At 36.9% G+C, this 18,969-nt stretch overlaps 1 protein-coding gene across 13 annotated transcripts in view; it reads right to left on the reverse strand.

The window, feature by feature from the left end:
- The window catches only part of VTI1A (vesicle transport through interaction with t-SNAREs 1A), a 397,531-nt gene that overhangs the window by 366,839 nt on the left and 11,723 nt on the right, over positions 1-18,969 (reverse strand). For all 13 annotated transcript variants that reach the window (XM_036828007.1, XM_036828008.1, XM_036828006.1 and 10 more), the window contains exon 3: positions 16,838-16,948. In XM_036828007.1, the coding sequence (XP_036683902.1) occupies positions 16,838-16,948 (111 nt within the window). The remainder of the gene's footprint in view (positions 1-16,837; positions 16,949-18,969) is intronic.

Raw genomic sequence — 18,969 nt, forward strand, 5'->3', positions numbered from 1 at the left:
GACATCTGCAATATCTGGAGACATGTTTTGATTGTCACGACTGGGGTGGAGTGGAAGTGGGCCACTGGCATTTAGTGGGTAAAGGCCAGAGATGTTGCTAAACACCCTGCAAGGCACAGGACACCTTCCTCCCACCCCCAACAAAGAATCATCCAGTCCAAAATTTCAACAGTACCAAGGTTGAGATGAGAAACTCTGCTCTAGACCAAAGAGGAACACTACCCATTACCACTAGCATTCAGTGAAAAGAAAGATCATATCTTTTCTGCCCCCAAAAGCAAGCATCCTGACTTACTAAAATATCAACATCAAGGTAGAAATGCATCAGATCCCCAAGTTTATGACATGGAGTACAAAAATATAATTGCCTTAATATTCCTTCATGTGTGGAGTCTTCTGACTATTTGCATGTGATAGATTTGCATGCAAATCTATATTTCCAGACATATGGAAAGTTTATTTCCCTAGAATCTACCTGAGGGAGGAATAATTAGCAAAAAAACCAAAACAAAAAAACCATAAATTTGTAAATATTTATGGATTTTGTTTTAAAATTGGAGAACTGAAAAATTCTTTAGGCAAATGTGAACCTAATGACATCAGTTTGTACTTTGAGATATTTCTTAGTACTACCTAGATTCCAAAAAGACATTAAAAGTATCAGGATATAGCAGGAGTAAGCAGATCACTGCATTAGTCTCAATGAACTGGCACCCGAGGCAGTTGCTGCCTGCCAGCACCTCACCCTTCTGGTACATACCTGGTATTTTCCCTCCCTCTCTTTTACACTTTTATTTTCCCCTGCTCCTACTTTCTCTCTTTTCCTTTTCCCTGCTGTCTATGCCTCTTGTCACTTGCCAGTGACAGTTGTTTAGCCCCAGCCATGACAGAATTCAAAAGACAAAATGCCTTGATTTAATGGCAAGGTTTCAATAATGCTTTCTGGGAGATGAGAATGAGAGTCATGGGCGTACTTTAACTGGCATTCTCTAGGCGCTATACCTATGTAAAAACATTTTGCAGAGATAGTATTAATACCCCATTTTGAAAAACATTTCTGAGGGCTCAAGAAATACCGCTGCTCATGCTCTATTTACTAACGTTAAAAAATATAGTTAGGGGCTTCCCTGGTGGCGCAGTGGTTGAGAATCTGCCTGCCAATGCAGGGGACACGGGTTCGAACCCTGGTCTGGGAAGATCCCACATGCCACGGAGCAACTAGGCCCGTGAGCCACAATTACTGAGCCTGCGCGTCTGGAGCCTGTGCTCCGCAACAAGAGAGGCCCGCGCACCGCGATGAAGAGTGGTCCCCACTTGCCGCAACTAGAGGAAGCCCTCGCACAGAAACGAAGACCCAACACAGCCATAAATAAATAAATAAAAATTAAAAAAATATATATATAGTTAGTATTTCTAGTTCTGCCAGGTTTAAAATCATTCCTCTTCAGAGTGAAAAGTAAACTTTTATTACAAAGGGACTGTTGTAGATGATTTTGGTCTCAGAAATTTCTCTCAGAAAATGCCACAATATGGTATATGTTAAATATCAGTGTGAGCCACAGTGCCATCTATGGCCACATTCCGTTTGAATTAGAAAACATAATTTTGCTACTTTGATAGTCCCTGAACAGACTAGGAAAATAGAAAGCCCTCTCAGCTATAAAATGCACTGACAAAAATCTCACCCCAAATCTATATTTCCAAACACATAGAAGCATTATTGCCTTAGAATCTACCTGAGTGGGTAATAATTAGCTAAAAAGATGTAAGTTTGTGAATCTTATAATGATAACATCTTGAAATTATATACTTTCATGATGATAATTTCTCTGACTGCAGAGTCTATAGCAAAACAATATAACCATAAACCAAGACTCTTCAATCAATTCACTATGTTTAAAGAAAACCTGAGAAAATAACTATTTTACTTTAAGAAACAGAATAGATTTTAAAGTAGTAATTAAAGGGACTTCCCTGGCAATCCAGTGGTTAAGACTCTGTGCTTCCACTGCAGGGGGCACGGGGTCAACCCCTACTTGGGGAACTAAGGTCCCACATGCCGCACAGTGTGGCCAAAAAAAAAAAAAAAAAATAGCAATTAAGGCTCAGGATAGTATTTTTTTCCTAATCTGAGTCCTTTTTGACTGCAGTTCAGAAATAGTTTAAAAGTTATTTCATAATTAAAATACCATTTGATATGATGATAAGATTTAAATTGATATCATAAACTATGGGTTATATTAAATTAGAAGTTCTCCAACCTGGCCACAAAAAGAACTTCAATTTTCTCCCTAAACAAGAGAAATCCTCTAGTAATTCTACTATCAAGTTGTAAGTTATTTTCCACACACCAATGCACAGCTATCATCATTTGGAACCAAGTAGATTTTCTCTTTCTTTCTATTCCAAATTCACTCGGCTTACTGCCAAGAGAAAATACAGACACAGGGGAGGCAAAGAGCAATTCTGCTAAGATCAATGAAGATGTTGGCCATAACAGAATCCTATTTATCTGCCACATCCATACTTCTTTTTCTCTGATTAGAGATTACTAGCAATTTCTTGACAATTCCTTTACAAAATTAAGTTACAATCAGTCTTGCAAGACATCACAGGGGGAAGGAAAAATATATATATATATACATAGTTTTTTCCTACTAAATCCGGAAACAACACATATATATATATATATAATTTCTATAATCATATTTCTGTTCTTACAAGGGAATTAATATACCTGTTTCCAAAGCAAAGTGCATATTTATAAACAAAACATTCACATGAAGATGTTCTATTGGCATTGACCTCAGGTCAGAGGTCAAAGGCACAGTCTATTTAGTAGTATGAGATTAAAGGCTGAGGGTTTTATTTTTTTCTAGGCTTAAGTGAGAATTTAAAATATTTGTTTTTGCCACCTAGGGAGAAAAATTATTCATGTTAGGGGCACCTGTTTCCCCCAAATAATGGCTATCATGGTACCTAACTTTAAACCAAAAGAAATTAATTTTTAAAGTCATTTGATTGCAAAAGACATGTGGGTAACTGTCACTGTAAGATACTGGCTTTTGCCAAGTTAAAAAAAAAAGTATTTAAAAGAATAGCATTGAAGATTTGAGAGAAAAGAATGAAAGCAAGTTAAACGGCACTGCAACTCAAATGAAAGAAAGAGCTTCATTGTTTTTAAATGCTTCATTAAATATAAAGCAAGCACATTACCCAGCATGTGTAATCTTTCAATCACTTCTAATCACAAACGAGATAAAGGCCAAGCTCCTCAACTTAAACCGGCAAGGCTTTGCCGAGCCCTCAAGCTCATCAAGGGCTGATACCCAATTCGCAGCCCAGACCAATTAAACCACAACGTCTGGGAGTGGGCGCTAGGTGGCAGGAGTTCTTAAGACCCCCAGGTGCTTCTAACGTGTAGCAAAGTTTGGGAACTAAGGCTCTAGTCCCACATGTTAAACCTGGAGGATATCAAACACTCTAGGCCTCCCCTCCTCCTCCCTTCCACGATATTATCCTCCTCCGCTCCCCACTTTTGTTTATGTTATTCTTTCAACCTGAGGAGACCCTGCTTTTCTCTCAAATTCCTCCTCACCCTTCAAGTCTCAGTGTGGGTATTCCTTCCTACTGGGTGCCTTCCTCACAACCCCACTTCATTCCTACACAAACACCTGGGTTGGATGTCCCTCCCTGAAAGTGTGCCCTTTCACATACTCTCCCATCAGAACCTCCATCATTTCACTTACTCTGAGTAAGACAGTTATTGACTACGAGCCCCTTGAAGAATATGTCTTATTCATCTTTTGCTCTCTTGCACAATGCTTGATGCATGATAGGTACTAAATATATGTAAGTGTTTTTAGTAATCTATACCAAAACAACAACAAACCATTTGAAAACCACTAAAATTAAAAAGAATGAAATGAATAGAAAGAACAGCAGCTTGAAAGTTCTCTTCTGCAGCTTCCTTGTTTGTCTTTAGTTTGAAATAATTTTAATAGTATTTGTTTTTACTAGTGAGAATTTGATTTAAATCATTTCAGCTTCCACCATATTATTTCTAGCTGTGTATTACACTGCCTTTGTATATTTGGGGCATATTATAAACCAATTCTCAGTGATGACAATATTGAAACTTTTTGATTATAAAGCATTTGGTTGTTGTCTTTAGGTATGCTAACTAAAGTCAATTCTTTGTTGATATTAATGACAATATTTAAAAATATACAGAATCTTCCCCCTTCTCTTTCTCAATACTGGTATGTTAGGCCAGTGACATAACAATGCAAAGACAGTGACTTCTAATAGTTCTGCTGGAAATGTCAGTTATTAGAATTAGGGAAGGGATGGGAAGCAAATTCAAAGTAAATAATTCAACATGTATTTGAACTCTAGATGAAAAACTCAGTACAAATATAACTCTAATTAGTAATATGATACATATAATAAAACGATATAAAACAATATAGAGTATCATAATTCTTCTATGTTTTAATTCTGACTCTATTACCACAAGGTCAAGGAGAACCTTGCTTGCATAGATTAATTTCTAAGACGTCTTTTACAAATAAAATGTGCTAGAATATAAAAGCAATCCAACGTAGAAGGTCATATCTGATGAGATAGATGGAAGATTTCATGTTTCAATCCTTTGTGTAAGCTCCTGCAGTTTGTCTTAAAGCACTGAGAAGGAAGGTTTAGGATATTGAGGGAATATTCTGACTTGGAGATACTTTAACCTCTAAACTCTTTAATTCTAGGATTACTACTTGTGCAAAGCAAAGCCACTGACTATAAATCAGTGCAGTTCCCAAAGTATTTACACATTTATTATCTTATTTGGCCCTCATATTTCCCCATTAGGTAGGCAGAATTGATAAGGCGATCCAAATCTGCAGATCCAGAAACTGAAGCCCAGAAGGAATATGCCACGTCTGAGGTCTTGGGTCTACATTCCTTGGGCTTTTCTCACTATTTCACACTTCCTCTCTTGGCAAAGTGGTCCATGACCAAATTTAGCTTCATACAATTTTAGAAAAATATGAGATAGACCATTTCTAACCAATGTCTAATAATACATGTATGATTTTTTTTAAGGGTAAATAAAGCCATCAAATAAGGACCATGGATCAGACAGCATTTGAAATGGATAGCGCGGAACCACGTTCTTTAAAAAGAAGTAGAAAAATTTAAACTTCATTTGAAGCTAAAAGAAATCTGCAAGATTCTAACAATGGAGATTGTTTTTCTCCTTTCTAAGTTTCACCATAAAAATTACATATGGCCATAAATAAGACAACCCTAGTCTTATTTCAGTTGAAATTTATTTGTAGACTAGGTTTACATAAAAAATCAAAATAAGAAAGCAATGAAACAAAAATGTCAGTCATTTAATATGCCAAAGTTGCAATGTTTCAGTAGGAAAGTCAAAGGATGTCAGGGTAAAATAAAACTCAGACAAGATTAACAAAGGGCACCCTTGTTTTAAAGTACAGAATACACTCTTTAAGAAACTCATTTCATTTCTGTAATTAAACATTTCACACCAAGACCAATACCATGCAGTGTGACTTTCCAAACCATAAAATCCAGCAGTCTTTCTCCATTTTAAGAATGCAATTACAGGGTCAAATTCCTTTATAACCAATAACAGAAAATCACCATTTTCACAGCAGATTTCCAAGTCCAAGACAGTGATAACTTTGTTTTAAACAATACTTAACAGAACCAAATGGAGAAAATTTGTAAATTTCCTCAGAATCTTCTGTGATGGAGCTTTGACCTACAGAAGCTTTTGTGAATTTGCAAAGGCACCGAGGCGCCCTCAAGAACTAATAAAGTGTAATGAGGATGAAGTCCCATTTCTTGATGTTTCCCAATGTGACCACACTTAAGCATTTCAGAGGCATTTCTAGCAAAGGCTTTTAATTCATGATCTGATGAACTTCTTAAAAGAAAAGCCAGAAACGAATTTGACTCCACATATGTTCTTGGTTTTATTCTTAAATATGAATTTTCCATTTGGGAGAAACTAAAGGACAGAAAGTTAAACAAACAAGCCAGAAAGAGACTATCTGTGTGCATGGTCCATGTCCTGGTAGGTTTCCAAGGACCTGAAATCAAGAGAAAAGTCTCTGGCAAAATCTCTTCTAGCCCCATTTTAACTTCTTGTACAGGAAAGCTTAAACTAGTTGACACAGCAAAACTCTTCAACCACTACTACACAGCTGAAAAACCTTCACCCTAGAGACCAGATAGGGCTCTGTCTTCATCACAAGCAGCTCAATGCTCCTAAAAGCTATGAGCTAAGTCAGAAGTGCCTAATCCATTTTAAGTTTTGTTCTGAACCTCACAAATGTGGAACTGGATAAAAGACACAAGAATGGCATAAAGAGCAATGGAAGATTCATTGAAAAAAAGAAATGAGAAGGCAAGTCGGAACCATGATGTGTCATTCCCAGTTGCTCACTTACTTCAGCAAAGCAAAGCACAAAACTGACATGCTTTATTCTAATATGTTTTAACCCTAGGGCCTAAGTATGAAATCTCTAGCTAAGTCAGTGGTATTAAATAGTTCAATTTTGAGTTTTCAAGCTTCCTAGAACATAAGCTTTAAGAGGGCAGTGAACGTGCGGGCATCTGTGCTACCGGTCTTGAGGCCTTTGGTTGCCCTAGCAACATCACAGCATCACTGTCACCCACTTTAAAGTTTGCATTTACCAGGAGAGTGCCTGGCAAGTGCTTTGATAAAAAGACATTTTATTTAAAAATCAATTAGCTACTTTTCTTTCCAAGGACTAGTATACCCTACGTGAAAAAGAGCATGGCCCGAAGGCAAAAAAAAACAAGTAAAAGGCTTATCTTTTAAACTACCATAGTACTTCTCCCAGGGAAATTCAACAGGGGTGCCGCAAATCTTGATAACTGTCTCTGACCATGTATTTGCAGAATATCAGACTATTTTTGAGCATGGGACAGTTTACAAGCAACCAGTAAAAAGTTTACTATTTATGAGCAAACAATTTAACATTAAAACAAAGTTGGCTTTTTTGACTATGGCAATTAGTTTCTTCATGTTTCCAAACACCAAGTAACATTTTCCCGTTAATTTTAAACCAATGTGGCTTTAACTTAAAATAAAACTGTACATCAAAAGAATGGAAAATAAACAGCCAAGAACACAATTTGACGAATTGGATTTATTTAGTTTATTTATCTAAACAGGGACCATTGGATCTCTTTAATAGGCTGACAGTTGCATTGGGCTGGTTAATAAAACATTCAACAGTGTCTTCAGCCAATATAGAAATGCAAATCCCATCAGAAATATTTTATTCATGAAGCAGTAATTTGTTACTACCAGTTCTTTTTTAAAAAATGGCACTCTGCAAATAAACAGTGCCATCTAGTGACTAACAATGAAGCCAAATTTATCACCAGTTTATAGTTAAATCTTTCAAAAATCTTACCTGTTTTTAATCTTTCCTCTTTATTTCCTAGGTAAGATCAAAGTGGCTAGGCAAAACAAACAAACAACAGAAAGTCGATAATAATTTGTTAAGTCATTTAAGAAGGATTATAAGCAGACACAACTACATTAAAACCAATAAGCTTATCATTCGTTTTTGTTTGTTTTAAAGCAATTTAGCACCGTTTCCAGAAAACATACACTTCATCTGCTTAGAAAACTACAAACCATAGAAATAACATAAAGTCATAACAAAAATTTGCTCCTTTCTACCATAAAATGGCACTAAAACTTTAATTCCAATGATTAAAAAAAATTAGTAAGTATCAATAGATAGAAAAAAATCTTCCAATAAAATTGTAATATCTTATCAGGAATCTGACACCAATTAAAAAAAAAATGTACACACACAAGAATGTGTGAGTGCACACACAGAGATATATCCATACCAGTACACACTTCAACTTTGCCAGTAACTACAGTGGACATGGAAGTTATTTTTGCAGGTCACAAAGCTCTACAGGAGGTAAAGACAATGGTCTGAGGCCCAAAGCAGTCATCATGAAAACAGTCACTTTGGAAGAAAGTGTCAGAGTTTCCAAAGGGAAGAAAATCTATTAAGGCCAACATCAAATTCAGTACATAAGACCAATGATAAAATATTTAATACATACTACTGTTCCATTCAAGAATACATGGTGGGGAGAAGGGTCAAGAACATGAACCTTTAACAGCATCCTGAATTAGGAGACCAGGGTGACACGCAAACACAGATCAGCCCCCAGAAGGCATCACTATAGCTGAAAACAGACTTTTGAATCCATTTCCTGTGTCAGCCTTTGAAATTACTGGGCTCTGTGAGTAGAAGATTTACCAAGGTCAAAGCCTGGAATGAGAATCCTACAAACAAAGAAGGCCAACTGCATGATGATTTTCTAACAATTTCACCTATCGAGGCCTTAGGAAACAACATCCTCAGAAAATAACTGCAAACAAGTAAAATCATGTATGTACACGTACAGTATTACTTTCTTCCTTAAAGGGATCATAGTCATATCCAGATAACTAAAATATTCTTCAGTTTTCTGATTACGAAATTTGAAAATGTAAAATGAGATCAGTTTTAGACCAGATATGAGAGCCATGCATATCTGCTAGCCTTACCAACATGAATATATCTTCCATGGAAAAGTATCTTAGAAAAAGAAATCTCAGTTGTATTTAATTCTAGAATTGTGAAATCCCCATAATGACAGATCATGACAGTATCTTTTTCATATAATTATGGGTTAAATGAGTGACGTACATAAAGTACTTACCTCTGGTCTGCCTATGATTTTTAGCTCTTATTTAACATTTTGATACAGAGAAAATCATAGAAAGAACAACAAAAATGATCTGATAAATCACAGTAAAAACATATTTCCAAGGAATATTTTAATTAGACCTATAATATTGTTGATAACCTTTGATGTGATAATCTGCCTTCTGAGAAATGACCCTGATGAAATAATCCTGTTTCTAATACGTTCATTGCGCACAATAAATTATGGAAGGGATAAATGGAAATATATTAGGATTCAACAAAAGATGAACTAATATCACTGAATGAAATATTATGCACCCATTAAAATGATTAAGAATTTATAGAAATGGAAAGTACCAATGTTAGAACCTTGTAAGTGTGGATCGAGTAGCATCATTATTATGTAAAATAGAACAACAAATTATACAAAAGAGAGGGGAAGGGAAGATTAGAAGGAAATAAATAAAAATGTAAAATACGAATCCTTTGAGGTAATAGGGCTAAGGTGATCTTTTTTCTTCTTTCTACTCTTATTTATTTCCAGAATATTCTATAGTGAGCAGGTATTATTTTTACAGAGAATCCAACAACAAATGTAATTTTTTAATGGAAATCATATTTATTAAGTGCACATAGTGGAGGAAGATTTTGCTGGGATGATTCTGTCCAGTCTGGCTTTCTTATTTCTTTCTAGAATGTACTTATGATCCTGCAAGAGGGACAGCTGATGCCATAATTACAACATATTACCACTGACATGATCCAAATTTCTAAAACATGCTTTCATGGTTTTCTACAGCTTCCACAGAACAGAAGTAAAATATCTCAAGAAGCCACAAGAACAGGAAAGATAAATAAATAGAAGCATCAAGTTTTTGACCTTTCAACAAAAGTCATAATTTAAAAGGGTTCATCACTCTCATTTATACTTCTTTAGTCTATCTTAGACTTAAAAAAATAGAATACAGCCACTGGCTTCAGTCATAAACTTGGATACTCAAGTTGTCCATTCACCTGTTAAAAGAGCGAGTGTAGGTAGTAGCAGTGAAAGCTTCAAGCTGTTCCACAACATCCTTTGAACCCTGACCTAAGGGACCAACTCCGATAGTCCGCAGGAAGTTGGGTTCCCAGGACCATTCAGCCTCACTGCTGAGACTGTCAATAGAAGTGCCATTCTCTGATGTAGACAGCTCTGCACTAGGAGCTGGTCTAACAATCACATCACATAGCCTGCCAAACAGGAAAAGGTCAGCATTCGGGCACCACTGACCTGGGATAGAAGTGAACTTGAGACTGGGGCTAAAAAGCTCTACTGCTAATCCTCCACCCTAAATCCTGTAGTCTGTGTATACATCTTAAAGGAAGTTCAGCTTTGTTACAGAAAAAAAAAAAAAAAGAAATATGCAACTATACAAATCAGCCACAAGATGGCGTAAGCATCAGAGTATTACAACATCAGATGCAAAAGACATTCATCATTCAACATACCACGTCCTCATGACTTAGGGAATCTTATCCTGGTACATCACTTATTTGTCCCTTTCTTTTTCTACTTACTGAGACTTGGTCAAATACTTTATACAACATTCGTTTTTTGTTGTTGTTTGTACAAGTTTAGGGGTTTTTGTTTGCTTGATTTTATTTTCTTAAGAAGCAAACAATAATCTTAACCTTGAAAAAATCCTCAACTACATTTTTCCTCCTTTTGGCTGGTTCATTTTCCTGGACATGACCATGCCCTAGCTAACGTCATACCAATACTGGAAGGAAGAAATTACCAAGATGGCTTAAATACATGAAATTCTAATTTTTACATTGTTTCAAATATACAAAGAAGCTATTATTATTATTAATATTATTAATAATAATATTATTATATTATTATATTAATAATATTATTATTTATTATATTATATAATATATAATATATATTATAAATAATAATATATAAATATAATAATATTATATATCATATTTATAATATAATATATAATATTATATATTATATTATATAATATATTATATATAATATAATACAATAATAATAATATATATATTATAAAATAATAAGATATTATATAATAATACTATATTATTATTATAATTAATTAATAATTATATATAAGCTATATATTATTATTTATCAATATAAAAATTATTGATTTTTATGAAAATGTGAAGTGAGGGTAGGGAGTTGCAAAGGATCATGGAGAGAACATCAGAATGGTGTTTAGGTTTTTGATTCTGGTCCTGGCTCTAAACAGCAGTGTGACTTTAAGGTAAGACATTTGGTCCCCCTGGTCCTCCGTTTCCTCATCTCAAAAATGTGATTGGATTTGAACTTCTCTGGACCTAATATTCCTATTACTCTGAGACTATAAGAATCCAAAATGAACAATATGAGGCTATGAGAGGCCCAAAATCAAGAAAAATGGAATGAGGCAAGTGAACAGAATCATCAGGGGTAGCAACAGTGTAAAAGGGAACATAGCGATGACTGCTGATTTCCCTTACCTTCCCACAACTATGACTGCAAATTATAACCCCTATTTTAAAATCTTTTAAGTATGTATTTAGTCAGCTACAGATTAAATTCTATGATAGGTCATTGTCAAGAGCAGACTATTTTTTTTTCATTCTCAGATGTACACAATTATCCACTAAGGATTAATAAACATTAAACTCTCCTGAACTTTCATACCAGTAATGACAGCGTAATTGATACAAGACCAACCCTCCCTCTCTAAACAACTATAACAATGGACAAAATGTGTGAAGCAATCGTTTTAAAAAACTGGACAATAGGCAGTGTAGGACTGAAATCCTGTGAGGAGAGAAGACTTGAAATGAACCCTACAATCACCGCGGCTCTCAGCCCGCAGGCACTGATCAGATGCCAGCACGGGGGGTGGGGAGCCCAGATGGAGTCCAGCATGTCTCTAAGCTGAGGAGGTAGACACTGGAGGTGGGGACTGCTGAGATGGATGAAACTTAGCAGAGTAATGGAGAGAAGGAGCTCCAGAAATCTATGAAGGGGTCCTGTTAAGTCTTTGGCTGAAAATGAACTTGCGTTATGTAGAGGTAAGAGGTGTAACAGAGGACATGTATTGGGGAGCCATGGGTGGAATGGAGATTCTGGAGGTCACCCAAAGCAGGGAGATACAATTCTGACCAAACAGAGGGTGGAATATTCACTGAACGTTCCAGTCATTCAAATGGAATCCAAGGAAGACAAACCTCAAAAGTCAGGCTACTCTAGACATGTCCTAACAAAGTTAACAATAAGCCTTGAAAGGATCTGTTAGTAAATAATCTGCTTGCCCAAATAAAGGCCAACATTCTCTAAAACAGGCACTGTCAACAGAGGTGACATTATGCCCAGAGGCAAGAACTGGTTCTTGGGAGGATGAAGAATCTTAAATATTACAAAGATGCATGGCCCTCCAAAGGGCCACAGAACATGAACAGATGTACAGACAAACAGTATATTTATGGTATTAAAATTTCCTGGGGAAGAGAGGAGCAATTAGGAAAAAAAAAGTCTAAAAAATTCCTTAGTGGAGTGCTAATGAAAAAAAGATTGAGATGCACTACTCCAAAGGAAACCAACAAATTCTAGGCTTTTAACAATTCAGCAGGCAATGAGAACTCTGTAGGATTTTGTGGAACAGTGTGACATATTCAGATCAGTGTGCTAGAAAGAATTTCCAGAGTGGAGTGGAGGGCGGTTTAGATTGGGAGAAGAATGGAAGGAGGCAAGGCTACTACGATCATCCAGACTGAGAAACATGAAGGCTTCCAGTAGTGGAGATGAAAGCAGGAGCTATTTAAGTGACAGGATTGTTAACTCTCAGTGACCAACTGGATGCACAAGAGGATGAAGAGGGGAAAATTAAAACATCACTCTGAAGTGACTAGTACTTGTCAAACTTAAGTGTTTGTGTTTAAAGGACTCTGCGGTAGCAGTGCCCAGTAAGTAGTAAGAAATATGAATTTGAGCTGTAGGGAGTTCTGAGTGAGAAATGCAAGAGAATTATAGCTGTGGTATTGAAGCCGCAGGAGCGGATGGTAACACAAGGAGGAGGACAGTGGGGTAAGTGGAGAAGAAGTCCGAAGAAACCAGGCATCTGAGGGACAGGCAGAGGAGGAGGAAGAAGAGGGGCCAAGAGAAGAAAGCAAGCAGACAATGGGGTTGAAGAAAAAAGTACTGAGTTGTCCTCTACCTTTCGCCATTGGCATAGATGTTCCCCCAAAGTCCTGATATTGCAAGGGGAATAAGAGAACTTCTTCATTTGCAATAAACATTGCAACTGAAGGACCAATTGAAGATTGAAGGACCAATCTCTACTATTTTTTCCTGGGATTCAATACTTTGAGGTATGGTGTATGACTATAAGAAATTATCAGATGTCTTTAAGAAGATATTCTTCATTCCATTAAAAGACAAAAGAGGGCTTCCCTGGTGGCACAGTGGTTGAGAATCCGCCTGCCAATGCAGGGGACATGGCTTTGAGCCCTGGTCTGGGAAGATCCCACGTGCTGCGGAGCAACTAGGCCCGTGAGCCACAACTACTGAGCTTGCGCGTCTGGAGCCTCTGCTCCGCAACAAGAGAGGCCGTGACAGCGAGAGGCCCGCGCACCGCGATGAAGAGTGGCCCCCACTTGTCGCAACTAGAGAAAGCCCTTGCACAGAAATGAAGACCCAACACAGCCATAAATAAATAAATAAATAAAATTAAAAAAAAAAAAAAGACAAAAGAATTAAATATAAAAAGAAAATAAGAATCAAAAGGGAATTACATAAATATTTCCTACATTCTATTCAAATGCCTCACGTGTTAAGGTAAGGTAAAGTGGACAAAGCTGTGAAACAGGAGGCAAAGGACCACTCACTGCTCAACGTCCTACAATTGCTTCTCATCAAGCGAGAGTAGAGGCCAAGGTCTTCACCACGCCTGCAATGCCCTTAGAGGTCTTTCCTCTGCCCCCCTTCTGTAACCACAGGCACCCCTCTCTCCCAGTCGGGCACAGAGAACACCCTAGCAAAACGGGCACACCGCCCTGCTGGTCACTATCTGTCCATTTACTCATCTTCTTTATAGCATTTATCACGACCTGAAATTAAGATAGATGTATTCACTTGTTTCTTGTCTTCCCCATTAGAACATAAATTCCACGAGAGCAAGAACTTTCTCTCTCTTAGTCACGGCTCTTTTCCAGCACCTAGGACACTGCCTGATACACTACAGGGCTCAAGAAGGACTTGTTGAATGAAATCCATAATCAAGCTGGACCTCTTGGTTCTATCACATGTAAAATGGGGATAGTAATCCGCATCTGCTCTGTCTACCCTTCCTACAGTGAAACGAATAATGCGTGTCAAAGCACTTTATAAAGTGTGAGTCCCGTACAACAGAAGGTGGTGGTGGCGGCGGTGAAGGACGTTTCCTGACACAGCAGAAGAGAGCTGCAGCAGCAAATAGACAGATGAACACATGAATTTTTTAATGATAGCCTGGAGAATAAATGTTTAGCTCCTAGCTGCTGTTTCCATTTTTCTTTATAATAGAAAATATATCTGAGAAATGCTTATCCAAATACATGATACCTAAAGGACTCTATTCTTCAGGAATGTAATTCTTAACCATGGGGTAGCTGACTGACAAGCCACAGAAGCAATATAATTCCTGAAAAAAAATTTTTTTTTTAAGAAGAAAAGATTAAAACTAAGTTCAGTGTTACGGGCTGAACTATTTCCCCCCCAATTCATGCACTGAAGTTTTAATCCTTAACACTTCAGAATGTGATTGATGTGGAGATGGGGTCTTTAAAGAGTTAAATGAATTAAAATAAAGTCATTAGGGTGAGCCTTAATCCAATATGACTGGTTTCTGTATAATAAGAAGAAATTAGAACATAAACACATACAGACTGTGTTTGTATGTGAAGATACAGGGAGAAGATACAGGGAGAAGACGGCAATCTACAAGCCACAGACAGAGGCCCCATAAGAAACAAACACTGCCAACACTTTGATCTCAGACTTCCAGCCTCCAGAACTTCAACAAGACAAATTTTTGTTGTTTAAGCTGCCCAGTCTGTGGTACTTTGTTATGACAGCCCTAGCAGACTAATATACTTAGTTGATTTAGAAATCAAGAGAAAAATCTTTGGGAAAGCGTTTCATGAAGATGAGGTAAGCAAACTAAAATAATCCTTATAAATATTTTATTTTACTTTCATCATTTATATTAAAACATTAACTTTAATTAGAACTGTCTAAGTACAATTTTGAGTTGTCAAATTCTTAAATCAATCCAATTTTCTCACCATATCTCACATTCTTGCTGAGAGAACCTGCCTTTCACAAAGTGGTTAGAGAAGGTTTTATCTAGTACAGAGCACAGAAGCAAGGCAGTTACATTTCTTTTCTGAATTTAGGCCTATCGTGGATTCCAATTTTAATTTTTAATTAATAGGCGCACAACTTAAACGGCAATTGCATCAGAGTCACTGACATAGCCCATCTCAGCTTCTCAGGAAAATATCCATTATAATATAAAATAAACATGCAAAACTGTAAATCACCCTATTTCCAGACTCTAGGTGGAATTTCTACTATTCAGTACCATTGGCCTTATAGTGGAAGGGTACACTGTAGTCTAGCAGATATAGCCTCCAAAAGTAAAACACCTAAGGAAGGAACAGAGGCAGAATGATCCTTATAAATTCTTCACTTTCTTTATGAATTTGGACCCCAGGGTCAGAAATAATAGTTCATTTACATGCCAACACCTGACTCCTGTCACTCACAGGCAAAGCTCAGATCTTTCCTCATCTACATTTTTTTTTTAATTTAAATTTTTAATTGTGGCAAAATATACTTAATATAAAATTTACCACCTTAACCAATTTTAAGTGTGTAGTTCAATAGGGTTAAGTATATTCACATTGTTGAGCAACCAATCTCTACAACTTATCTTGCAAAACTGAAACTCTATACCTATTAAACAGTAGGTACCCAGTTGCCCCTCCCTCAGCCCTTGGCAACCACCCATCTACTTTCTACAAACACTACTTTAGGTACCTCAAATAAATGGAAACATAGTATTTGTCTTTTGTGACTGGCTTATTTCACTTAGCATAATGTTCTCAAGGTTCATCCATGTCAAAACATATGTCAGAATTTCCTGCATTTTTAAGTCTGTATAATATTTCATTGTATGCACACACCACATTTTGTTTATGCATTCATCTGTCGATGGACACTTGGGTTGCTTCCATTTTTTGGTATTGCGAACAATGCTGCTATGATCAAGGGCATGTACATATCTCTTCAAGATCTTGCTTTCAATTCTCTTGGGTATATACCCAGAAGTGGAATTGCTCACCTGTATCTTTTCTACCCCGTTACTTTCTAATTACTAACAATTTTAACATCAATATCTTTAAATTTATATTCTTAAATTTGCTATAAGGTGGGTGGAGTTGAAACTCAGAGATATAGGAAGAGAAAGCTAAATATTCTCATGAGACAATCAACACAAAGGATCCCTTATATAAATTATTAATTGAGTTCTTTTTGTCTTTTGGTGGGAAGGGGTATAATGTATCTTTTTAAGACTCTAATAATAAAGGCTATGAAGCCTATCCCAGAAAAAAATACACATAGAAACACACATCTAAAAATACTGATATAATTTCAGGACATTCACGAGCCCCTGAAGCCCATCCATGAACACTGCAGTTTAAAGGCTGCAAACTCTGAAAAGGCCCAAAATTGGATTTCAAAATTCTAATAAGTGCTAAATGCCAATAAATACTATCTAAACTCAAAAAACCACATTATTTGGATCTATTTTGTGAGTCAGGAATCCAACATACCTTCAAGTCCATCATTAGCCAGCTCTACAAGCATTTTTAGATCCCCAAGTCTTTGGCACAAGCTCCCAAAGACGATGCACTTAATGCTGACCGAGGTGTGTGGGGGCAACAATAAAAACGACGTGAAAACCAGTGTGAAGACCGGTAAGTACAACAAAGGGTGCAATCTGACTCACAAAATCTGTCTCAAGTTTTCCCATTTCTTGCTTGTAGCTTCTCATCCTGTTGCTGTACATTCCTCGACTTTGGGGTGGTATCTCTCGGACTTCCAAATCCATCTGTTCCAACTGGAAGGGTGAGAGAAAAACATGACTTAAACCATATGCTTACTCTTCATGTGACTAGACATTTCGAGCTGAAAGGATTTAATTCCAATTCCTCAGTTTACAACTTGAGGAACCAGACCCAGGGAGCTAACTGCCTGTGGTCAATTGAACACTGGGACTATTTTTGTGCTCCATGTTTGTTAAGGTCAACAAATAGGTACTGAGTGCTTGCCAAGGGACATATAGAGTACCAAAGTGTTTACTTTGTCAAGAATTTTTTTAAACTATGTGCATTAAGCCAAACATCCTCAATGATAATGATCTGACTTTCCGTGGAGTATCCTATCATTCCACCCAACCGGGTCCGGTCTTCTGACCCCAAACTACCAGAACTATGCGAAGATAAACCAAACCGTTATTTCTACAATTATCCTATGAAATGTCAGCCCAGTCTTAGTCATTTGGTGAAAATTCTCCTGGAAAGTCTTTTCTGATTAGGAAAATCCCATGGCAACCAATATGGGGTCTTGAACTCCAGCCTTATACTTTTTAACCATGTTGATATGGAGTTAAATGGATACAGTAACGTAAAGTTACACAAAGCTCACTGAAATCAGAGCAGGGCACTTTATAACAACCTGTCGTGATATAACACTTTGCATACAACACATGAGCATTTAATGGGAGGCAATACAGAAATAGTATGATGGTTAAGAACACAGGCTTTCAAGTCAGACGCCTGCGTTCACAGTTCACATTGTAGGCTACACTGCTTACTAGTCATGCAACCTTGGACAGGCTTAACTTCTCTGGGTCTTACTCTTTCCATTTCTAAAAACAGTATGTCTTTTGTAGGGCAGTTATAAAGATTAAACAGGGTAATTCCTATAATGTGCTTAAGACAGTGTCTTACTTGGTAAACACTAGATTAATGTGAATAACAGGAGTGATGATTACTGATGATGAAGAAGAAATACAGCAAGCATGATACAAGGTATCAGCTGTAGTTTATTTATACTCGGCATTAAAAAATAAAAACCAACAACTACAAATTGGCTCAGGCCATGTCTAATAAACTCACATCTGAAAATGTTGTCAGATATTTTGCCTTTTAAAGCAAATAATCCTAATAAATTATTTCCATGAACACTATCCACTTGGCACTAATAAAACTCTTACTTGTCCAATGTTAGAGTCTGAGTAACAACAGTAGAACTCAGATAAACCAAAACACCATGTTTCAATACACAGGCCTTAATTTTTATAAAAAAAAAAAAAAAAGATTGTTTTAATTACCCTTGATTTATGCAGTAACCATTTAAATTATTGACATGTCTCAACATAAATGTGAAGCACCAATAAATTAGTTACTCAGCAAGGCAATTATTTAGAGCACTTCTCTGAAATCATCATTATGTACTTAGTTCTAATAAGGTCGAGCAGGATCATCCAGACAAATAACTGCAAAAGTACATGTAAGAGAAAATCCGAGAGTTAACTACATTTTTGTTTCGGGCATTTTACAAGGACACTTAAAACTAACCAAAAGGGGCTTCCCTAGTGGCGCAGTGGTTGAGAGTCTGCCTGCCAATGCAGGGGACACGGGTTCGAGCCCTGGTCTGGGAGGATCCCACATGCTGTGGAGCAACTGGGCCCGTGAGCCATAATTACTGAGCCTGCGCGTCTGGAGCCTGTGCTCCGCAACAAGAGAGGCCGCGATAGTGAGAGGCCCGCGCACCGCGATGAAGAGTGGCCCCGGCTTGCCACAACCAGAGAAAGCCCTCGCACAGAAACGAAGACCCAACACAGCCATAAATAAATAAATAAATAAATAAATAAATAAATAATGCAAACCTTTAAAAAAAAAAAAAAAGAAACTAACCAAAAGTAGGTAAGAAAGAAAAAAGGAAACACACAACAAGCACTTTAAATGAAACCAGAAATAAGGCTAATCTGCACTAGTTTCATGTTGTCACAACATTCATGTGACCAATGTCAAGTGGAAGACATGGTTACTATGAGACATGCAGTGTCCAAGAGAT

Source organism: Balaenoptera musculus, chromosome 16 (genome assembly GCF_009873245.2).
Source record: "Balaenoptera musculus isolate JJ_BM4_2016_0621 chromosome 16, mBalMus1.pri.v3, whole genome shotgun sequence".
In the NCBI taxonomy this organism is placed as follows: Eukaryota; Metazoa; Chordata; class Mammalia; order Artiodactyla; family Balaenopteridae; genus Balaenoptera; species Balaenoptera musculus.